Raw genomic sequence first — 25,934 nt, forward strand, 5'->3', positions numbered from 1 at the left:
GAGTAACGAGCACTACACTTCTAGCTACAAAATTAGTCGTGACAGACAATGCAAGCTCTCTGAATCAATGCATATTCCTTATTAAACTGTTCATTATGCAGTACGTATTATTATTATTTTTTTACAATCTGCTTTACGTTGCACCGAGACAGATAGGTCTTATGGTGACGACTGAATAGGAAAGGGTAAGGAGTGGGAAGGAAGCAGCCGTGGCCTTAATTAAGGTACAGCCCCAGCATTTGCCTAGTGTGAAAATGGGAAACCACGGAAAACCATATTCAGGACTGCCGACAGTAGGGTTTGAACAGCAGTACTTATGAATTATGGATAATGTGTAACTAAGGCACAATATTGCACTACCACTTTTAAACTTTACGACACCATCTTAATTCGCTAGAGTCACCGTGGGTGGAACAGATGTTTATTGTTAGGTCTTGAAATTTGAGATAGGTGCATGCGCAGCAGCCATGTTACCCCGCATTCAGGCGACTTCTCATCAGACAGCTATTGTATGCATTTTATTGGTTAGAGAGTGCTAGTGACACTACCATTTTACAAAAATACCTGACCAATTGAAAATCACTTCCGGCCTAAATGCAGTTCCGGAAAAACAGCCTAAAATCGCTTATTTCTTTACTCATTTTTTCACTCATATCCTAGCCAAATTAACTTATTTACTTAATTATCTAATGTGTTCTTTGGTTCAATACCCTCAGGCGTTTTTTGATGTTTCGAAAAATGTCTATACCGAACGTAGTTGGCTTAAGTGAAACTCTGCATTGACTCACATTAGCGTTCGTAATGGTAGAAAAAGACAAACTGCTAATCTAATCGACCGGATAACGATGATTAAGAAAAGGATTGCAATTTTAGGAATAAGTAAAGAATGTATTCTCATATTTTATTATATTTTATTTACCTAAAATACGTAGCTCATATCCCTAGGATGTTTTCAATAATGACTTGCTTGCCTGAAGGGATTTTTTGAAAATGTCAGGTTTCTCCTCGTTCTTTAAGTAGCTGGAGATAACTGATGTTCAGCGAGCACTGGCAAGACAGATGCAATCAGCTGGTGGTGTTCTTAAATAGGACAGAATCTCTAACGTAATGCTTTTTATTTTATAATTTTCTCACGCAATGCCGACTGTGAGACCATTTTTAGCATATTTACAAGGATACAGTAACAGCTGACCTCCAGACGCCATACCCGCGGACCATTTTATATGATGATGATGTGTTCCTTGCGGATCAGTCCCGAAGAAATCTGGAAAATCTCCTGCAAATTTGGAAAGACCGTTTAGGGGAATATGGCTTGCACCTTAACATCACTAATACCGAGCAACGTGGTTCGCAGACTGCTGGTAGTATTCTCATCGACGGGCAAGACCTAGTTAAACCTACCAATTTAAATACCTTGGATCACTCATCACCTCAGATGGAAAGACATCACTAGACACCCGAGCATGAATAAATGCTACACGGCTGAAGTAGCGTCAGGTCACTGGTGCGCTATGCGACAAGAAAATTCCCACCCGCCTCAAAGGGAAAGTCTACAAATCCATGGTCCGACCAGTTGCACTCTATGGGGCGGAATGTTGGCCTACAACTAAGATTTTTTTATTTTTTTGCTAACTGCTTTACGTCGCACCGACACAGATAGGTCTTATGGCGACGATGGGATAGGAAAGGCCTAGGAGTTGGAAGGAAGCGGTCGTGGCCTTAATTAAGGTACAGCCCCAGCATTTGCCTGCTGTGAAAATGGGAAACCACGGAAAACCATCTTCAGGGCTGCCGACAGTGGGATTCGAACCTACTATCTCCCGGATGCAAGCTCACAGCCGCGCGCCTCTACGCGCACGGAAATAAACAGTTTTACAGTATTTAAATGTATATTTGGAGCACCCAACGACTCAAACATATATTAATATTATGTAACTAGCACATATCCAGGTTATATTAGCCGGGCAGTCTGTAAAAATGGCAGGGCGGTCTGCCCATTAAAAAAGGTTTTAGCAAGAACACTGCAAACCGCTATATGTTGCGTGGAAGCTATAGTGTGTATTCATAGGTAATAAATTTCATATTAATCCATATTGAAGAGCAATGTAGTGTAAAACAAAAGCTAAAGGTTTCCATCTATTCGGTACTGTTTGTTGTAACCTTAAAAAAAGTTACACATATTTGTTGAAACTACGTTCGGTCTTACCAGAGACCATCATCAGTCAAAACCAATCAAAGAAAGAAAGAAAGAAAGAAAGAAAGAAAGAAAGAAAGAAAGAAAGAAAGAACTGTATATATATACATGAAGCAAGCATGAAATTCAAGACAAGTAAAAATTTTAAAAACACTCATCACAATCACATGTCCTGTGCAAGCGCTCAACTTTCCTCCAATTGGAATTCTGCACCTCACAGAAGACCAGATGAAACACCAAAATATCAGCACTAGAGGAATCTTCTAGAACTCAGCTCAGCTGAAACAAGTGTGAACACAATGATGATGATCTCTGGCAAGACTGAAACTAGATTCAACAAATATATGTAACTTTTTTAAGGTTACAACAAACAGTATTGAATAGGAGGAAACCTTTAGCTTTTGTTTTACACTATAATGTGTGTTCACAACAATAGATGGCTCTGTGAATGCTGGTAGCAGCACGGAGAGGGCTGTGAAATCAGTTGTGTGGCGAGCGTTGTGCGAGATGGAAGTAACCCACGTTGAGCAGCGTGCATACATCAAGATAGCCGTTCTGCAGGGGAGAAATGTGAGAGAATGTCGCAATGTATTGGTGGAAGTCCTTGGGAATAATGCCGTCCCATACTGCACAGTAGCATGGTGGGTAGGAAAGTTTCAGTGTGACACGTGCCACATCGCTCCGCACACTGACAAATCGACCCGAGCATTGCTGATCAATGATTGCCACACGTCCTTGCAATAGTTGCAATGACTTTTGCTCCCACCCTCGTTTGTCGTACTACTATTGCACTATTCCTGCCGGTAAATTTGTGGTCTATATAAAACTGGCGAAAGCCCATGAACAACCTAAAGGTTTCATTTCCAACAATAAGTCTTCCAAATCTTACAGCAGTAAGAGAATCTTAATTAAACTCACCAAAACTTCATGTGGTTGCGATGTCTCCGTACATGGCTCACGAAACCATAATACTTGGTGTAGACCTTGGAACATTGGGCACACATGAAGCGAGGAGGCTGGTTGTGTACCGTTTGATGGTGTGTGCGCAATGCCTGCATTGTTGGCAGCTCCTGAGTAATGAAAAAACTCAGCATTTACAAGTTAAATTTGCAATAAAACAATCAAGTTTTGTCTTTAGAAATACTCATTTTTGTTAAGGTCTATTTGTTATCATTCGCAACTGTACTGGCTTGTGCGGTGAGTCACCATGTGTATCTCAGCTGAGCTTCAGGCCACAAATAAAGGAAAATTTCTCGAGCTTTAACAGTGTTTTACATTTCGGGACTTGTGATGTATTTGTTGCAGGGCTTGGCGTCACTGCGGCGGTGGATTCACTTTTGAATACTGTTCCAGTTGTGGCTGATGACATGTATTTTGTCCCTTCAGTTAAATAAAGGAGAGAAAGGTTATGATATAAACTTCAAATTGCAAGTTTTATGTGAGGCAAAATGCACTAAAACAGTTCAGGATTTGTAAGTGCAACGTACAACGTTGGTGGAAAGCTGAAGAAATGTTTCAGAATGCCAGCACATCAAGAAAAGCATTCACAAGACCAAGGCCATGAAAATTTAATAAAACTGATATGCTTGTTACCAAATTTCAGTAGGAGAAATGAAACCAGAATATCCAGAAAGTTGCGAAGTTATTAGAATGAAGGCACTGGAGGTGGTGCGTGCGTTAAAAGTTACAGTAACTTAAGGCAAGCCTGAGTTGGAGTAAAAGAATGATGAGGCGTTCGCGACAGTATCTATGTCACGCTACTAATGCACAATGTCTACCAGCAGATTATGCCGATAAATTGCTGTTCTATCAATGTTACATAATAAAACTGAGGAAAATCTAAAATATTTTATATTAAAGTGAAACTTTTGTTCCTGAAAGCAAATAAAAGTCCTGTAAGTTGAGGGCTAACCAATAGAGAGCAAGTATAGTGGTGGGGCTGTAACCTCCGAGCCCCTAGACAAGCTATGAACAGCATTTCCTCTGTTCTAGATGTTTAACTATGGTTATTGTTCTGCCAATACTTGGTTTCGGAACACAATCTATTGGACGTCCAAAGATGGATTGAAAAGACTGAGACTGTAACATGCCACCTGACTTAATACTTGATTGGCAGATGATGATGATGATGATGATGACTTCTGCTCTTAGTTTTTCTTTAGGGCTTATTATATTATCTTCAGTTGAGCAGTAGGCCTACCACACATTAAACCTGAGCAAACCTGATCACTGCTTTCATTTGAATTGTCGTCTTGTGCCGCCAACTTCCCTGCTACCAGCATGTCGTCATTCCAAGTGACATCATCTTCTTTGCCATCACGTCAGCCATGCACTGCAATCGAGAGCATTCGAGGTCCCATCTTTTTGAACCTTTTAAAAAAGGTTTCATACCCGACTAGAGAGTCCAAACAGTGTGAATCTACTCCCAAATGTTTTCTCGAGATGGTCTCTGATATTCTCAGTTGGTGTATGTGTAGCAGAAGCCACTCCAGAATAAAACCCGAATAGTGCCAAAAGTTCCATGACGGAAAAAAAAAAAAAAAACCAGGAAAGTTTGCCGCATTTATGGATATTTACAGGTGTGGTGTGGTGGTAATGTGTTTTATTATCGTAATGTTTAATTTCATACATTCGTTGTCTCCATTTTTTAATAACGCACACACTAGTATGTTTTGTTTGCCATCTCCGAAAAAGGTTAAAAGTGAGTGGCAACATAAAATCATTATTATTGTTGTTGTTATTATTATTATTATTATTATTATTATTATTGGAGCCTCCGTGGCTCAGGCGGCTGCACGCTGTCCTCTCACCGCCGGGTTCCGTGGTTCAAATCCTGGTCCCTCCACGTGAGATTTGTGCTGGACAAAGCGGAGGCGGGACAGGTTTCTCTCCGGGAACTCCGGTTTTCCCTGACATCATTCATTCTAGCAACACTCCCCAATATTATTTCATTTCATCTGTCAGTCATTAATCATTGCCCCAGAGGAGTGCGACACACAGGCTTCGGCAGCAGGCACAATTCCTATCCTCGCCACTAGATGGGGGCTTCATTCACTCCATTCCTGACCCAGTCGTATGACTGGAAACAGGCTGTGGATTTTCATTTCAGTTATAGGAGATCTTGATTATGTTGTAATTACATTAATTATATAATTTATTTTTGAATTTCAGTCTTGTATGTGAGGCCATTTTATACTCTGGCCAACACCGTCCTTCTGAAGATAACAAATTTCCTCAGGGAAAATAAACTTCATTTGTAAATGTCAGATTGGGGTACAAAGATGGCAGTATAGTAAGCAAAACTGAATCAAGGGGCAGCAAAGCTAACGCAGTGAGCTCGCAGCTGTGATCAACAGAACAAGTAAGTGTATAAATATACCTCAAAGGCAATGCAAGTTTGTGTGTTGATGTGATGACTGCATGTTAAGTTTTGCATAGTATGTGACAGAGGCAGGGAGAGTTGTCTGCATGTAACTTACTCCTGTCAAACAATACCAAGGACTCTACTCAAAGCTTAACGTCCACATCCAATGGACGAATTGTCATCAACAGCACCTAATATGTCCTAACTCCATATGAGACTGTGAAAATGTATGAACTTATTGCATATAATTAATTTCATTGCAAAGCCCGTATTGTCGATAGTATATTTTTTAAGGGTACAATCAAAGGTTCCACCTTTACAATACTAAAAAACTATGTTTAATATTAGGGTGACATTAACAAGTGTCGGAACATGTTTCGTCCTTCTCTTTTGGACATCATCAGCTGAAAATTCTTATAAGATAAGCAAAATAGACAAGGTCACAAATATACTGAGCTCTATAGCTGCATTTAAAGATAAAAACTTCATTGTTCCGTATTGAAATTATTAATGTTAAAAATTAAATAATTGAAAAGGAGGTTCAACCTATTCAATACTTAAAAGAAGGAAATGCAGTAATCACATTCCTATTTAAATGGGACCGGTTTCGACCTTAGTCCAGGTCATCATCAGCCATAAAAAGATGTACAATGTTTATGAATATTGGAGGTCAGTTTCACACTTTGATAGGCACAAAGACACGACACCACATTCTGTATGCACAAAGTCACAACACTATCAATTAATATACGAAGTTCAAAAATAACTAGAAGTCGCAGACGAATAGATTTGTAGTAGAAAGCCGCCAGCTCCTGGTGATCAGCGCGGCACATTCAAGGTCGAACGCCAAAGTAGAGTGGAGAATGTTTTTGAAGGTCTAGAATTTGTCACGGTTGCGGGAAGTTAAGTACGTATATAAAAATATACGACGCAAATCAGAATAATTGAGTGAGTACTTGTACTCCTGCTAAGTTCTTGGAAAACACTCCTAGCTCCTTCCTGTCCCATCGTCGCCATAAGACCTATCTGTGTTGGTGCGACGTAAAACAAAATAGCAAAAAAAAAAAGTCACAAATATACATTAAAATACGATTCGGGTTAATGAATACATCAAGTTAAAATACATTATAAAATTATAAGAATATTCTTAAAATGTTGGAGCTCAACTGTTTGTTTGTTCTGTTGAACTGAAGATAAAATTGCTGAACTCTCATAATAGTTCCATTAAAAGTTCAATGATCAAGTTTTTCTTATGTTGGAGTGATGATGTACTGTTAATAATTCTTACTATCAAAGGGTAGAGAAAGGTCCACCTGTTCAATACCATTAGTTTAATGCAGTGTGCTATATAATTGGTACTAGTTCCGACTCTACATACATTGGGTCATCTTCAGTCATGATCTTTTTTTTTTTTTTTGCCAGTTGCTTTACGTCGCACCGACACAGATAGGTCTTATGGTGACGATGGGATAGGGAAGGGCTAGGAGTGGGAAGGAAGCGGCCGTGGCCTTAATTAAGGTACAGCCCCAGCATTTGCCTGGTGTAAAAATGGGAAACCACGGAAAACCATTTTCAGGGCTGCCGACAGTGGGGTTCGAACCTACTATCTCCCGAATACTGGATACTGGCCGCAATTAAGCGACTGCAGCTATCGAACTCGGTCAGTCATGATCTAATTGGAAACATATGTTTACAAACAACCAATAATAAAGAATACAATTTGGTATGTCTTAAATTAAAATCTAAGTCTAATCTTAGTTAAGAGGTTATGAGGCAGGTGGAATATTTGACTGTAAGCACACAAAAGGAGAAAGGTTGTGCCAGAGTTGATAATCCTAGAATGAAAATGACAGCTATTTTACTTATCTTATAAGAATTTTCGGCTGATGATGTCCAAAAAGAAGGATGAAACATGTTGCGACACTTGTTAATGTCACCCTAATTAAACAAATTTTTTAGTATTGTAAAGTTGGAACCTTTGATTGTACCCTTAACAAGAGGTATGAACTACCACCTTTCCTAATCTCCCAGCCAACATTCTGAAGGCGACAAATTTTTCCACCAATAGGACTGAAACTAGCTAACCAGAGTGTCAGACTATAAAGAGCTTGACAATCATGACCACTGGCATGCTAATCATACTTCTCTTCCAAGTGTTATTTTTTACTCTACCTGAGAGCAGTCGGTGCACATCCAGGGGTACTTCTCCCAGCCATCTCTCCTTTTTCTAGGACTACTGGGCTCTGCTAACTGAGCCTGTGCCGATGCAGACTCGTTCTCAACCTCTTGTGTCGCTTCCTGAGTCTCCTCCATTTTGGCCTTGCCAGTTCGACGAGCTGCCTCAGGGCGACAACTTTCTCGAGTGTCACCGACTGCCGCCTTCACCTTGCTGGCGCAGCGGACCGGCATGCGACGCTTGCGCTTGGAGGAAGAGGTATCGTCCGCACCGTCATCGCCCTCTGAAAAAAAAGAGGCATGACTCAAAAAAACTTCTGTATTTTATGTTCATTATTCTGCGTGTACTGAAAAGAAGGAAAATAAATTTATGAAGGCACTCTTGACCAGAATCAACATTAAATTTAAGCAAAAAGGGTCAACAATAAGTTTAAGCTAGTTCTAAGGTTATATTAAAATTAATGAGCAACAATTAAAAAAAACATAATCCATCAAGACACAAGGTGAGCAGATTATGGAGATTCCTGTGCCTGCAGTATGTGTTAATAATAATGTTACTGGTTTTTACGACGCGCTAACTACTTTTACGGTTTTCAGAGACAACGAAGTGCCAGAATTTTGCCCCATAGGACTTCTTTAACGTGCCAGTAAATCTATTCATACAAGGCTGACGTATTTAAGCACTTTCAAATACCACCGGACTGAGCCGGGATTAACATGTCAAGTTGAGTTCAGAAGACCAATCATCCTTGTACGGTTCCTTCTCCACTCGTAATATGACAGAACCTTTACAATCGAGGATGCATTTTTCGGAGACTAATCAGTGAGTGCACAACAAAACTAAAATTACGACTGCCAGGCTGAGTGGCTCAGACAGTTGAAGCGCTGGCCTTCTGACCCCATCTTGGCAGGTTCGATACTGGCTCAGTCCGATGGTATTTGAAGATGCTCAAATACGTCAGTCTCATTTGACAGACTGATTGGCACTTGTTGTTTATAAGATTTACTTATAACTTTTTAATAATGGTATCAAAAACAACTTTTAATGTCACATTTTATTCCAATCTTATATGATTGATTATTGTAAGACAGTCTTAAATGTAACTATTATTTTTAAAGTTGTTCATAGTGCTGATGATGCCCGTTAAGAAGGGCAAAACATGTTCACGATTTTTCAATTATTTATGATCATTTAACCACAATAGTGGTAATTGTAAGTATTGACTAGGTTGACATTAAACAAATATTTTTTTAAAAATTATATGTAAACATAAAATAAACGGGGCTAAATTCCAACACCTCAGCGTCTCCGAAAATTGTAAAAGTAGTTAGTAGGACTTAAAAACAATAAAAGCAAAGCAAAGTCACCTCCGTACAGGCCATGAAGGCCCTTGGAGGAGTGGAAAGTAAAGGCTTCCACCATTGTTAACCTCGGCACGTGATCGGGTAGAGTGGTTAGCTCTACGCCCGGCAGCCTTTGCCCCCAGGAATTAACCTGGTACTCATTTTTGGTGTAGGCTGAGTGAACCTCAGGGTCATATGCACCTCCGGAAGTGGAAATCTCGTTCCTTAAATTTTACGACTTCCTGGCGGGGATTCGAACCCACATCCTTCCGGGCGAACCGAGCACGTCTTTACCGCCTCAGCCAGGCAGCCCCTTTAAAACAATAACATTATCATTATTATTATTAAAATTACGACTACTACTAAAATGTTTTCATTCCGTACCCTGATGCTTGGCCTCCTAGAGACCAACCCCACCGCCCCGCCCAAATGCAGATCTGAAAAGGCGCAGTAAAGTTGCGACCACTGTTAGCCAAAACTACTCGTCTCGGTTAAAGTAAAATTCACAGTAACTTTGCTACAATGCTGTGTTGTAGCGAATATTAAAAGATGCGAACACTATTCTTGGTTTTACATGGTACACCTAGGTATGACAGCAAGCATAAAAATAATGTGTACTGGTACCATATTTACTGGTACTCAAATGAATATCATTGGAAACGATTATCTACCCACAATGTAAAGCAAACTTCTTCCCGTGATTACGAACACCTATTCGGAATTACTACTGGCGAAATCTTCTGGCGATGTAATGCAATATTAACTTCTGGGAAATGTAGCCAGCAGTAACAGGGGAGGTGGCGGACCCTTGTGGTCAGTTGTAATATTATCTCTGGTTTGAGGGTGGTAGTAGATGGAAAGGCACATACCTTATCATGCTGCTCGCTCATGGGGATGCTCTGTGCATAAACCATGACGTCATCAGCATACGCATACGTATAATCTTCAGGCTCATAGCACAACTTCCAGTGTCCTTCCTGTATTGTCGGTCGAAACAAACAACTGTCAGTGTAACAGAGCTTCGACATAAGTTGAATGCTTGTGATCTATTGATGAAATCAGGGTTGCCAGCGTTTTGCCCCAGTGTGCTAAGTTGGGCTCATCAGTTGGTAAATAGCACACCCACCAAGACGCATGGCTAGTGCATACCCTGAAGGCCACTGCATAGGCTACTTGGCTACTTGGAGACTTAGTCTATTATCCAAGAATGCGTGAATATGCATTAGAGTTGGGTGTTCAGGTGCTCCTGAAAGTCGACCGCTACTGGTTGCCACAACAAAAGAGGAAGCACTAAATCTTTGTCAAAAAAGTAACAGATTCATAAATTAACCCTTTCCCACGGACTATCTTTGACTCACTGTCTGGCGAAACCTAGAGTAATAATTTGCTTGTCACGTATAGCTGTGGAGTACCTTCACTAAATAATTTATTCTGTAAAAACCACTTAACATATATCTTTCAAATTTTGTAACAATGAAAAATACACTGTAGTTATTCTAAAATGATACAATAAGATCACCTAATTACACGCCGGAACCCGCCCCTTCCCTGTTCGGAATGATACATCAAGAAGCATCCAATATGGTATATACTGTTAAATTGCTTGTTCTTAAAGTCAGTCTGAATTGCTCGAGCTGATATTTTCTTCGTAATGCAAAGAATGCAGGAATTCACCCTGAATTCCCCAATTTATTTCATTTTCGGGATCCATCAAATGAAGATATTTAGATAGCAAATCGTACTTCCTCCCGGACATAAAAATTATAAACAGTTTTCACTGAACAGGATTGGAAGATAAATTGACATTAGTTGGAATATTATGTAATTATGTAAAGGCCCATAGTCAAAAACAGAATTAACTGGAGGATTAAAACTGATAATTATTTTTTGTACAAGTAGGCCTGATATTTTAAAAGGAGACGGTACCTGAATGAACATTTCCTGTCCTGTGCCGTATTTCGATTACCCTCAGGTTCATCTTCTGTCCCAACTGCTTCCCATACCATTTTATAATCATACCTACAACTTCAAACTCACTACCATTGCATTCATCAACATATTAATCTAATTTGTAACAAATATCCTCTGCACTCAACTGCTTATGTGCAACCATGTTGCTGCAGTGTGTTAACATTCGGTCAGCTACCTGTTCTATCTAAGAAAACGTATATAAGAACACTTTATTTTAGGATTCCGTGCATGCCAGTTGTATCTAGGAAGCGTAGGAAATTCACTGGTTCCAAGAAGTTATATGTTTAGCAGACAGGTGGCAGAAGAAGTCGGTCTGAAAGTCGAGTACGCTTTACTACGCAACCCGAGGGAAAGAGTTAAAGTACTAAATGTTATTTAATTCTGAACATTAGTATTATTAATATTTTAGAGCCTCCGTGGCTCAGGCGGCAGTGTGCCGGCTTCTCACCGCTGAATTCCATGGTTCAAATCCCGGTCACTCCATGTGAGATTTGTGCTGGACAAAGCGGAGTCAGGACAGGTTTTCCTACGGGTACTCTGGTTATCTTTCATTCCAGAAACACCCTCTAATATCATTTCATTTCATCTGTCATTCATTAATCATTGCCCCAGAGGAGTGCGACAGACTTCGGCAACCGGCACAATTCCTATCCTGGAGTTTCCATGGAGTTTTAATTCCGGTCGAATGACTGGAAAAAGGCTGTACATTTTCACTAACATTTAAATTAATAAATTACAAGTAATAGGCCAAAAATAATCAAATATGCTTTAGTTCTAATACACACTGTATGTTAATGATACTACAACTCAAACATGAATGATGGAAAACCCACTACTTCCTCTCTTTTATTCCTCCATCTGTCCAATCGAATCATTCCAATCCTACTCCTACTCGCATGCCTGTATCCTACTTTTCGCTCTTTCCTTCATTACATGTCACCGGGAGAGTTGGCCGTGCAGCTGTGAGCTTTCATCCAGGAGATAGTGGGTTCGAACCCTACTGTCAGCAGCCCTGAAGATGGTTTTCCGTGGTTTCCCATTTTCACACCAGGCAAATGGTGGGGCTGTACCTCAATTAAGGCCAAGGCCGCTTCCTTCCCACTCCTATCATCATCATCATCTTCATTTCCCGGGTCGGGTTGTGAATCAAGGACCTCCATCGCTGCCTGTCTTTCCACCACTCTTCTCCTTTTTTAAGTACATCTTCTGGTTTTCCTCCCCTCTTCTCTATGCACTCCCACACTCAATCTGTCTACCTCTTTCGAGGTTTTCCTCGTGGTCTCTAAAATAAGCTTTTTTTTGGCACTCTCTCTTCTCCCGTTCTCATCACATGCCCATACCACTTTAGCTTTGTTGTTTCTATCCTGTCGTGAAGTTTCAAGATTCCTGTTCTTTTCGTTATCTCTTCATTTTAATTCATCCTTTCTGGTCTTGCATTCAATACCTCTTAGGAATTTCAGCTCCGCTGCCTGTATTCTACTCTCCTTACGATCCAGCTGCACAGGTTAGTATGGGTTCATCATAGGTTGAATATAATACTTTCTTATAATTCTTCGGGACATCTTGGTTCCACAAAATACTCCTTACACTCTGGTAGAAACTGTTTGCTTGTTGTATTCTTTTTAAAATTTCCTCGGCAATCTTTCCATTTTCTGCGATCACACTTCCCAAGTACTTGAAACTTTTAACCACTTCCACAATTTTACCATTCAGTTTTATCTTTCCTCTTTCTTCCTTCCTTCTTTCCCCTTGTCATTACTATTGTTTTACTTTTCTCTGTGCTTACTTTCATTCCACTTTCCTTCCCACTTCTGGTGTTTTCTTATCCCTTCGTCGCCATAAGACTGTGACAGTGCGACGTAAAGCCAATTGTAAAATATTACCCAAGTCTCTGATGTATAAGTCAGTATGACAACATAGTACATGTTACATAAAATCTATTTGCACCACCATGGTGCTTCCCTGCTCCATATTCAACCTCTTGCTCTCTTAAAGAATTGGTTTTTTTGCACTGTTAATTTATTTCCTTCCTATTTAACAACAATGCTTCTCAAATATTTAAAATTATGTCCTCTACAGGTTATTTCTATATTTGGTCTAATCTTAATTCGTGTTGTGATGACTACTTCACTCTGTGTCCGCACAGAAATCATAAATAAACACTCGTTGTGGAATAGCCATAACGTTCTGGCACACTGCTCTACACGTGAGGTTTCATCAACTGTTTACAGTAATTCAAACTGGTAAAGTACTCTCAGTTCCTAACAAGATTAGGAATCCCGGCTTGTTGGCCGTGACTGCATAGAACCCATCAAGGGTTATAAATTTCATTTTTGGTTCCGTATTGAACTGAGATTACATCTAATTTGATTTCACAAAAATTATTGAATAGGTGGAATAAAACAATTTTTTTGAAATCAAATTAGATGCATAGAACCCACCGTAGACATGGGTAACTCCTATTCTGCTCACCCATTATTACTCTATGAGAAGCAGCATTGCGTTCTACAGACTTCACACAATGCACTGTGATGTCATTTACTTTAATCATGCAAACAGAGGCAGTTGTTACAAAAGGACTGACGGGCACTACAAGGCAACAGTGAGGAACGTGGTACTGTACGCGGCCGAGACGATGACACTAGGAAGGCATGGGGCAGAGCAACTGGAGTAAGAAGAGAGAAAAATTCTGAGAAAGATACTGGGAAAGATGGGAAAGAAGAACAAGGGATGGACTGTACTGAAACATGAGGACGATCTCCAAAGAAATAAGACTCAAAAGAGCAAGATTTGATGGACTTGTGATCAGAACGGAAATGGAGAGAATGAAGAGTTTGAGAGACAACGGGCAGGATGAGAGGGAAGACGGGAACTAAGCGGGTTGTCTGGAATGAAATGAGGATCAAGGTGGAAGGGACAGGGAACAAATAAACACCAACCGATATGCCAAATCTCAATGACAGAGAAAGGCACAGGAATAGGATAGAGAAGCACCAGTGGGGGAGACAAGAGAAGAGGATATTGAAAATATCAGCTGAAGAATGGGAGAGAAGGAGAGAGAGAGAGAGAGAGAGAGAGAGGATGAAGTGTTCCTGGCAGGAGAAGAAGAAAACCCAAACCATGACAAATATGTCCATGATGCTACAGAGGCCGTAACAAAATAATAATAATAATAATAATAATAATAATAATAATAATAATAATAATAATAAGCATAAGAAGAAGAACAAGAAGAAGACTGACAGCAACATTTCATTTTGGTAACAAGCTGTCATTGAATTTCTTGTTAAAGGTGTAATTCACTGTACAGGTACACTTCAGTGTCCATATGGAAATGTTTGCATGGACATTGTTAGAAAATGGGTAAAAGATTTTCAAAGATGACATAAGCAGCCAAGATCAGGCTCACAGCGCTAGCCCTGAAACTGCCTCCACAGAACATGACCTAGAGAGACGTGACATCATCATTTAAAAAAAAAGACATATATGTCACTGTAATACAATTGCAGCAAATATGCTTAGGCTATCGAATAGTCTTCAACCAATGGGGTTTCCCATTTATTGAAGGGAGACACAGAGGGCAGAGAAAACCAACACTATATACCTTCTCTGAAGATATCAGAATTAAGGAAATTACTTTTTATGTAGTATTGTGATGAAAGCTGGTTTCACCAGTATGAACCAGAAACAAAGCAAAATACACCGACATAAAGAATGCAAACTGCTGGGAAAGTAATGGACACCATCTTCTGGGATGTAGAGGGGTGAATTCTGGTTGAATTTCTTGTACCTGGGGAAACCATAAACATTCACTGTTACATTCAATTATTTTACAAGTTACCAAGTCACGCAGTAATATCTACCCAATAGTCTAATGTAATGATCAAAATTCTTAATTGCACTTATTTTGTAACTGGTAGCAAAGTAAGATTGCACAGGGTCTTTAACCCTTACCCCTCGTCTGTCGGGTGAGGCCCAACATTACGATATTTCCGTTCCGGTCGCACGTCGGGCAAGGCCTGACATGACATTCTATCGCCCACCGCTCGTCTTCCATCTCTTATTAAAATTATAAAATGTTATTTACAACCACCTATTCAATACATTACAATATACTCATTGGATTATAGTATAATCATGAAGTATCTTTTGTTACAATCTCAAGTCTATTGTTCATATTGTGTTGATCGTTGATGATCACTCTTTTATTATGACATGATTACTCTTTTGATATGAGGATACTCTTTTGATCATTTTTAAACTCAGGGCCCTGACCTAGTCTTTGTGCATTAATGGGTGATGATGTTCGCTATGCCGAACGAAACATGTCCCATTATTTAAAGATACTTCATGATTGTACTATAATCCAATGAGTATATTGTAATGTATTGAATAGGTGGTTGTAAATAAAATTTTATAATATTTATATATCAATTTCAATACGGTTCCATTATGAGATTAATTACATGCCATCTCTTAGCCGACAAAATACACGATGCTATACTGTACTGCCATCTTTTGGTTCAGCGTGGAACTTTGTAGCATCCAGATACTTTTTGACAGTCAGTCAAAAATCTATTATTTACATGTCAGCGTAGCCATCCACTCATGCACGCGAAAGCTCGAGCGATAGTAAACAAACACGGTCGCCATGTGCTCCTCTAGTCATATACATTGTACTGTTCAATGTTGTATATGTCAGATAACACACAAAGCCACAGTATTTTCACACCTCTACTCCTTCCTTGTACCCTAACGAATATATCTAATAGCATTTGTGAACTGGCGATGGTCGGCTTGTGTACCATAACCCAATCTGCTGGCACAGTTATAAATCAACAGATCCAGTTTTCAAGAAATCGCCGTTTACAGCGGTTTCAGCCTACAAACTACCGCAAGGTATGAAACCAGACTCTGAATTAGAGTTTTTCAATTGCTTTTTACTGATAATTTGTTCAGTGAAATTATTAACGAAGCCAATTGGTATGTGATAACGATAGTAATAATAATAATAATAATAATAATAGAAATGCAAAATAATTTGTCTTAAATTGCACATATTGCTTTTATTTCCTCCAGTATAGCTTGCTGTAAACGTGTATAGCCTAAATACATCATTTAAAAGCAAGTGCTATCTCCAAAATCGAGAAAGATGAATACAGGTCATATAAGGAGTAGTAGAGACAACACAGAGAACTTTAATTCGAGGGGTAAGGGTTAAGATGTCTATAACTCAAAAAGTTAACCAACCTAAGTTATTGAATTTTGATTAATGTAGACTATTATATTAATGGCCCTCAAGGTTTATAACATGTGAAACAGGACAATCTGCCAAAATATCCTGGATGTTCCAAGAAGACTTTGCTTTCCTTCCTCAGAAGGAACCCCTACCGTTCCAAAAGTAATGAAAGGTTGTTATATGTCATTATTATACTGATGATGTAGAGGTACTCTTATTCACAACCTAATAGTTCGGTGTCATTAAAGTGAACATGGGAGAGTAGTTTACAGTAGTGCAGAATAGGTTAAAACAAGCAAATAAGCTTCACAGAAAAATCAATGCAATCATCGAAAAAAATGTCATTATAAATTACGAAGAACTGAGTCAAGCCCATGCTAAGGCATTGTGGAGCACTGTTTCAGGAAAAAGCCCTCATATCTGCTCCTGATCTAGTTTAAGTTAATTTCTCCCCAAATAAGAAATGGTTGGATAGATTTCATTATTGACACAACATCGTCTTGTGAGGAGTTTGCGGAATATTATGATGTATAATATACTAGTAGTGTTAGTAGTTAATACTTCCGATATTCCCTTGGTTGGCTTAAGGAGATTTCACTGCACAGTTCGTGAATTTTACTCCCCATTGAACATAGCTACTAACACTTGCTGCTTCGACTTACTCTGGTGAGCTCCTCCCTGCCCGTCAGACAGAACACATTCTACAAACTCTGGAGGGTCTGGATCTGTTACAGCTTCCTGTAACACACAATACCACAGGAGAATATTTTTGCTTCACCATAAAGAGAAACCACTTCAGTCATATTCACTAAGAAAACTCATAGGAACACAGCAAAAACTCGTGCAACTCAATTTACATGATGCAATGATTACATTTATTATGGGGTTTAACATCACGATCATAACTCCTATTCTGTAAATCCACTGAGGCAGCCAGAAATGTATTAGAGGAATAAACAGTTATGCTTAAGTTTCCAACTTTTAGAGGTGTAACAGAGTGAATCAAAGAGAAAAATGTTAGCCACACAGAGGGATTATGGGGTCACAGGTAAGTTGTTACGGGCATTCAAGCGTGTTCATGTTAACAATCAAGCTGCAGTAAGAATTGATTCCAGAATACGATTTTAGTTCAAAATAGTTAAAGGGATAAGGCAACAGTGTGACTGAATCCACTGAAAGACGTAATATGTTTGGCTTATGTTGATGATTTAGTTGCTGACTTTGTCCAGATGTTGTAATCTAATCTCTCCCTCTCTAGTAGTTACACTCATGACTGAGTGTCATGCTTTTCTCATAAGCTGATGCCATTCTGTGCGATCTTGCATCTTCCGGACAGTAATTCTCCAAGGCAAGTTAGTGATCTCTCTGATTTTATCAATCCTCTTTTTGCGACTCGTTCTCTTGACGTTTTACCGTAAACTTTTCCTTGGACAGTTAGTTTTTACAAGTTGTCAATAATTATCTTCATAATGTGGCCAAAGAATTGCAGGATTCTCTTGTACACAGCTTGGCATAGATTGTCTTGAATTCCAACTTCCTGGACGACAGAATGATTTGTTTGCCTAGCTGTCCATGGTATTTGCAAGATCCTTTTCCAGCACCACATTTCGAAGGTGTTGATTCGGTTTCTATCTTTAGCTTTTATGGTCCAAGCGGATTAATCTTTTCTTTGTCATCATCTACCTTTCCCCTTATCCAGTTCCAGCCAAGTCATAGCATTTATGGCACTTCTCCTCTCTCCTTCCTTCATCCCTCTTTTATCATTTTTTCGCAGTCCAGGTTTCTTCTTCTTGCACTCCTCATTACTGAATCGATCCACCTTGTTCTGGGTCTTCCTCTTGCTCCCTCTCCCTCGAACTTCATCTTCATCATTTGATTTGGTATTCTCTTTTCTCCGGGCCGGACTGAGTGGCTCAGGCAGTTGAGGCGTGGCCTTCTGACCCCAACTTAGCAGGTTCGATCCTGGCTCAGTCCAGTGGTATTTGACGGTGCTCAAATATGACAGCATAACGACGGTAGATTTACTGGTACGTAAAAGAACTTCTGCAGGACAAAATGTTGGCATCTCGGCGTCTCTGAAAACAGTAAAAGTAGTTAGTGGGACTTAAAGCCAATAAAATTATTATTATTATTATTATTATTATTATTATTTTCTCCTCCATCCTTTTTATATGTCCAAACCATCTTAGTTTTCTCTTATCAATTCTCTCATTTAGGTTTTCCATTCCAACCTCCTTTCTCACATTTTCTGTTTCTCGATCTTTCTTTCTTGTCTTTGTATTCAGTGTAATTGCTCTCTCTTGCAAGAGCTTGTTTAATTTTGCCATAGCTATACGTCCCAGCAAGATGCGATGCTTGATTTACTTTTCACAGCTACCTCTATCCTCTCTTATTGAAACCGTGTAAGTAAACTGATAAACCCTTCAAAGGTTGCTTAGGTGCTGTGGTAGCTGAATCGCTGCACCGTTGTTATTATTACAAGATATGTCATCCAGGCACGCAAGAAAGCCAAACTTAATTGCAGTCTCAAAATAAAGGTTGCCAAATTAGGGAAAGATAAAGGTTTTTTTGAAAAAATGTTCTATCAATGACTCAACCCCCAAATTTCTAAAATTCACTGGGAAAACCCATAGGAATACAGCAAAAAACTCGTGCAACTCAACTTAAAACCGATAAAATTTGGTTAAAGTCAAAATTAAATTTCTCCATTAAAAAAATTCTCTTCTGAACCATAAACTACATGAAACTCATTTAGAAGTTTCCACTCTCCTTTGCCCCCTCGAATGGACATCCTTTTAATTAATGGTCACTAACAAACTTAATTATACTTTGTTAAAGACACAAAACACACTTGACAAAAAATGGAATTCTCTTTAAAAAACAACACTTTTCAAACGTAATACCTCAAGCAGCGTAAAACCAAATGATTTTCACCAACCTGTAATGAACATACATAAAATCAAAGTCGATGATCTCGAAGTGCCGAACAAGAGACCTAAACCTAATTAAACCTAATTGGGGTAATCCTTCTGACCATGCTAATTTAATTTCCACCACAGCTGAATCAGAATTAGCCATAAAAGTGACATCAATAAAGCACAAACGTTTTATTACAGAAAACAACTTCATAACCTCTAAAAAAAATCCAACAAATAAAATACAAAGAGATCTGAAAACCATTATTAAGAACGTTTTGTTTTTGTTTAATGACCTTGAAAAATCCAAACTGATTACCATGAATCCGAAGCTTCCCACAGTGAAAGGACTACCCAAGATCCATTATCAATTTCAGAAATAGTCCAACTTATGAGGTATCTCATTTCATTTACAAATTCCTTAAAGCACACTATCATTTTCAAGTCGGCTGGCTCCGTGGTTAAATGGTTAGTGTGCTGGCCTTTGGCCCAGAGGGTCCCGGGTTCGATTCCCGGCCGGGTCGGGGATTTTAACCTTCATTGGTTAATTCCAATGCCTCGGGGGGCTGGGTGTGTGTGCCGTCTTCAGCATTAGAATTCATCATTGGTAGAGCCCCATTCTCATAGACACGCAGGTCACCTATACGGCGTCAACTCCAAAGACTTGAACCCGGCCTCTTTGGAGGCCACACGCTTTTATTATTATTTTCAAGTCAATACGTCAGTGAAAAATTCCTTAGAAATTTGCAATAAAATTAAGTACTTTAATGTATCCAAACACCACACACTTAATTTATTTGATATCACTACCATGTATGTTAATATACACTTTAACAACACCGTACAATTGATTAAGAACAATCTTTCCAAATTCAGTAAATTAAGTATAGGCAAAATATAAGAATTTATTCAGATTCTGAAATTTACATTGAATAACAATTTCTTTACTTTCAAAAATGTCATTTACCAACAGATGGTTCTTCCCATGGGGTCATCAGCTTCAGGGATCCTTGTGGATATTTTCATCGATCATTTAGAACATTCTCACATCATTGGTAAGATTAACGGCATTCAACATTACACGCTATGTAGATGACACGTTTGTTATTTTAGACTCCCGTATTACTAACAGCAACACAGTACTTCTCAACTCCACTGATCAACAAATAAAATTCACCATAGAATCAGACAACAATAATGCCCTTATTTACCTGGACTTAACCATTATGCACAACTGCAACAACACTTTATCCTTTAATATATACAGAAAACCCACCCACACTATCAACACCATCCAACAAACTTCTCTGCACCCAGACGTACATAAGAAAGCAGCTTACAATAGCATAGTACTCAGAGCATTAACTGTTCCCTTATCTCCCAAGAATTACAAACGTCGCCATAAGACCTATCTGTGTCGGTGCGACGTAAAGCCCCTAGCAAAAAAAAAAAAAAATACAAAAAAAGAAATTAATACTATTTACAATATTGCAGAATACAATGGTTTCAGTAGAACCTTCATCACCGGGCGAGTTGGCCGTGCGGTTAGGAGTGCGCGGCTGTGAGCTTGCATCCGGGAGATAGTGGGTTCGAGCCCCACTGTCGGCAGCCCTGAAGATGGTTTTCCGTGGTTTCCCATTTTCACACCAGCCAAATACTAGGACTGTAGCTTAATTAAGGCCACGATCACTTCCTTCCCGACCCTAGGCCTTTCCTATCCCTTCGTCGCCATAAGACCTATCTGTGTCAGTGCGACGTAAAGCCAATTGCAAAAAAAAAAAAAAAAAAAAAAAAAAAACCAACAACAATCCTTCATCAACAGAATCACCAGACCCAAGGCTACCCTAGAAAAAGATTCCACTCCTAAAGAGAAGTTTTCCACTTTCACATTCAATAGTAGTAGCATTTACCAAATTTCTAATGTCTTTTAAAAAAACATTAAAATAGTGTTTAGAACCTCCCACACCAACTCCAGACTTATTTTCAATCCGCACACTGTCAACAATAACAAGAATAACAATAATAAATAATAGATACTTGAACTCCGGAGTTTACAAACTAGAATGCCAATCCTGTAATTCCAGCTATGTTAGTCAAACATGTATCACAAGATACATCGAACATCGCAACGCTCTCAAATATAATCGTTCTTCAGCTATGAGTGAGCATCATAAAGAATCCAGTCACGAATACACAACAATACATAAAAGATCTTAAAATCTAACATTATGAGCAAAATGGCACCTTGCTCAACATTCTCGAGAGCATCCACGTCGATACAATCAGTTTAGGAACCCATCTTATAATTTAAATGAAATCAACGGGGGGAAAAAAAAAAGAACATTCTACTTGAAGCATTCATTCCTTACTGTACATTTGTCGGCACTTCTATAATAAAAACAAACCCCGCCTCCATCTCTCCAACTCAACACCACTCCCACCCCTCTACCCACCAGCTCTGCACCTCTCTCCCCTTCCTTATTCACTCCTTCCATCCTCGCAAACACAGCTAAGCCAACAATAGACACGATTAATGAGAACAGGACCGTTAAATTTGAGAAGGTCAGGCTGTTCGAGAGGGAAACTATTTAATAAGTAAGTTAAAAGTTTTGTTCACACTTATTTTTTACTTATTAGCCCAAGTTTCTCATACAACCTCATTTTTTCTATTACAGGTTTGAACTTAATTGGCGGTTTCCACTATGTGTTACATACATTTTACCTGACATTTGTTTTCTTCTCAAACATAGTTTCTCATTATTTGTTCGCTGCCCTCTTGACTATTTAAAAATAAGGCAAACACAGCAGACCGAACAATAGACACGATCAGTGAGAATGGGACCACAATTTGAGAAGGTCGGGCCGTTTCGAGAGGGCAACTATTTAATAAATTTGAACATTGGCGGTTTTCCACTATGTGTCACATACGTTTTACCTGGCATTTGTTTTCTTCTCAAACATAGTTTTCTCAATTTTTTGCTACCTTCTTGACTATTTGTGATGGTGACTCAATGAAGACAGATTGTCATTTTAAATTTTAGCACAGTGAATTAGTCCTCGTTTTAAATTGTAACACACTGCACGTTTTAGACTAACAGGTCCACAACCTCACCATAATCACTTATTGTTTTAAATCCATCATGTCTCATTTGTTTTCATTCTTTTCTTCATTATGTTTTAACATATTTTTTAGCATCAATTATGTAAAAACTTTAACCTCTTTTCACTGAAGATGGCTCAAACGAGTTGAAACATGTACGACTATTTAATGAACATAGGTTTTTTTTTTTTTTTTTTGCTAGTTGCTTTACGTCGCACCGACACAGATAGGTCTTATGACGACGATGGGACAGGGAAGGGCTAGGAGCGGGAAGGAAGCGGCCGTGGCCTTAATTAAGGTACAGCCCCAGCATTTGCCTGGTGTGAAAATGGGAAACCACGGAAAACCATCTTCAGGGCTGCCGACAGTGGGGTTCGAACCTACTGTCTCCCGAATACTGGATACTGGCCGCACTTAAGCGACTGCTGCTATCGAGCTCGGTACGTAGGTTTTTGTGGCTCATTGTATTAACATAAAGAAATAAATGAACTGGATTAAAGCCACTATATATATTTATTTATTTAATAATAAAGCCAAGCTTTCAGCCAAATTGCATTGGCCTTCATCAGGGCATGTGAAGTTTTGCCTCTGACAGTGAGCAAAGAAATTCTCTGAAGGAATGTGGAAGTCATGCCCATACTGTCCACGGTCTACCCTGCAGAAATACATGCATAACACCACCATCGCACAGTGGGACACACTCAAACTGTCGACGGAGGGCAGTGAATCAGTAACTTCCCTCCCAACCACCACAGCACAGCACCACGATCCTTGAGTCCAGTTAGTGGGGTAGGCCGTGGATAGTATGGGCATGACTTCCACGTTCCTTCAGAGAATTTCTTTGCTCACTGTCAGAGGCAAAACTTCACATGCCCTGATGAAGGCCAATGCAATTTGGCTGAAAGCTTGGCTTTATTATTAAATAAATAAATATATATAGTGGCTTTAATCCAGTTCATTTATTTCTTTATGTTATGTACGACTATTATTACTCCATCTAATGATGGAGATGTGTATGTACTGAATAGGACATACTAAATTTTCTTTGTAAAGCACCTTTGTTGACGATCATTAATTTTGTCTTGCTCCAATTAATCTCTATACCAAGGTTGCGACTTTCATGTTGGACATGATTCATTACTACAGCAAGCTCCTGTACAGTGCTGGATATCAGTGTGGTGTCGTCTGCAGAACGTAGGTTATTGATTCTCTCCCACCAATCAAGAATCCTCCTTTCCGGTTGTCTAGAGCATGCCTCATGATATATTCACTTTAGATGTTAAACACTGAAGTCGTAAGATACATCTTTGTCTCACACCTTTAGACACTTTGAAAGTAGATGATAATGCACCATCCACTCTCACGTTGGCCAAGCTGTTACTGTACAAGCCTTTTATAAGTGAAATTAGATGAGACGCAATTCCCATTTCCTCTAGAATATACCACAATTTTGTCCACAAAATGCAATAAAAGGCCTTTCGATAGTCAACGAAGCAAAGAACCAAGGGAATGTTCAATTCTCATGCCTTCTCAACCATCTGACAAATATTTAAAATCTGCTCCCTTGTCAAAGCCATCCTGTTCTGAAAGGAGCTGATATTTAATGAAAGGCTTCAGACGTTCATTTATGATATGCAGCTAGATTTTACTTGCCTGTGATATAAGTGAGACGGTTTGGTAATTCCCACAATTCCTTGTTGATCCTTTCTTGTGAAGTGGTGTAAAGATGGAAGTGAGCCAGTCTTGTGGCCATTTACAACTGTCCCATATCTTGTTCCAGATTAAGAGCATTAAACGTCTTCCCTCTCTTCTCCTATTTCCTTAATCATTTCCCCAGAGATTCCGTCACTTCCTGGTACTTTATGGTTTTTCAGCTGTTTAATTGCTTCTTCAACTTCTTTCCTTAGCAGTGAAGGCTCTGGTTCTGAGTCAGACTGGTCAGGGATGTAGTTACTGCTGGTGGTCTCATCTGTATATAGATTTTCACAGTACCTTTTCCATCATTCAATGGCCAGTTGTTTCTGTCCAAGGAGGGTGCTACCTTCATCTTCCACAATCCAAGAACAGCGTTTGAAGTCATGAGTTATTTCCTTGACCTTTAGTAAGAGATTATGGGGTTGACTATTCTGCTTATGCTGTTCAATTTCTTCACAGTTTTCATGAAACTGCTTTGTTTCATCAAGTCATCACAGTTTTTTAATGTGCCCAGAAATTGATGTATACATCCATAAATATTTATCAGTTCCATCATTGTTTCTTCTTAGCTGTTTCCTTATCTCTATTAGCCTCAAAGTTTCAGCACTGAACCATGGCTTCTGAGATAATGAGGTCTTTCAATGTATATCCTTAGTTGCTGTTCACAGCAATCTTGAAGTTGCTCCATACTAAGTCTGCAGTCAGTAGAATTAATTTAATACCTAGGAATTTGAAAATAAATGCAGAAATATGAAAATTAGCATTCCCATGACTCAAATGATGTTGACTGGAAGGGCACCACGATCAAACATCAGGTAAAGAATAAGAAGTTGGAGCTGGTGGACTCTTTCCAGAGCCAGCCAATCATCATCATCATCATCATCATCATCATCATCATCACCACCACCACCTTACAGTTCCAGTTCCCCGGAAACTGTTGGCGAGCTTCTTCCACTGTGTCTTATTCAGATACGTTCTGTTGTTAATGACGTCTTCCAGTGTCCTTCCCCCATCTGCAATATCCATCTTTACGATGTCCATCCAGTGGAATCTCAGTTTTCCAACCATCCATTTTCCTTCCACATGTCTCTCCAAGTTAACATATGCGGTCCTTGTTGGCTCCATCCTCATCACATGCCCAAACCACCTCAATCTGGACATGCTGACCCAATTTAACAACAATGTCTCAATCCCAGCTTCCTGTCTAACCATGTCATTCCTTAACTTGTCCAGTTTTGTTTTCTGAATTATGGAGTACAGGAACTTTACCTCAGATGCCTGCAGCCTTGACGAGTCCTTCTTAGTGAGGGTGCAGGTTTCGATACCATAGGTTAAGACTGCTATGAAGTACTGATTGAACATCACCAGCTTTGACTTTGTTGATATTTTGGGCTCCCAGATGAGTGTTCATACTTGCTGGTAAAAGTGAGAGCTCTTCTGCACTCTATTTGCCACTTCTTTTGTGGCTAGTATACCTGCCAAGGTATGTAAAGTTTTCCATACTCCCAGTGGATGGTCTCCTAGCATGACGTTTGCTGAAGTGAAATTTGGATGGACTAAATATATCTTATACATAAAGAGAAGGTAACTGATATAAAGGGTGAGAATATTCACTCGTACAGACAGAACAGAGCAATGGCAAGAAGACACTCACAATAAAGAGTGGTTACAACAGGAATGAATACTCTGAAGAATTTGGGAAAGATATTGCAGTTGCATTCATAGTTATACAAAAGGCTTATGACATGGTCAGAAGAAAAGAGATATGGCAAGATCTGTATAGAATGGATTTGTCAAGAGAAATGCAATTCAGAATTAGAAACATGTATAACAAATGTCTGAACTGTGCTATAAGAGATGGCAAAAAATCAGAATGGTTTAGAACAGACAGATGAGTTTGACAAGGAAGTGTGCTTTCACCAGTACTCTTTAATATA

General features: G+C 39.2%; 1 protein-coding gene across 1 annotated transcript in view; it reads right to left on the reverse strand.

Annotated features, from left to right (window-relative positions):
* LOC136885323 (zinc finger protein 416) overlaps window positions 1-25,934 on the reverse strand; it is a 58,711-nt gene that overhangs the window by 17,252 nt on the left and 15,525 nt on the right. Inside the window, exons 3-5 of the mRNA XM_067157835.2 lie at window positions 16,950-17,025; window positions 7,731-8,017; window positions 3,113-3,264 (exon numbers count right to left, since the gene is read on the reverse strand). Of these exons, the coding sequence (XP_067013936.1) occupies window positions 3,113-3,264; window positions 7,731-8,017; window positions 16,950-17,025 (515 nt within the window). The remainder of the gene's footprint in view (window positions 1-3,112; window positions 3,265-7,730; window positions 8,018-16,949; window positions 17,026-25,934) is intronic.

This window comes from Anabrus simplex, chromosome 14 (assembly GCF_040414725.1).
Source record: "Anabrus simplex isolate iqAnaSimp1 chromosome 14, ASM4041472v1, whole genome shotgun sequence".
Lineage (NCBI taxonomy): Eukaryota > Metazoa > Arthropoda > Insecta > Orthoptera > Tettigoniidae > Anabrus > Anabrus simplex.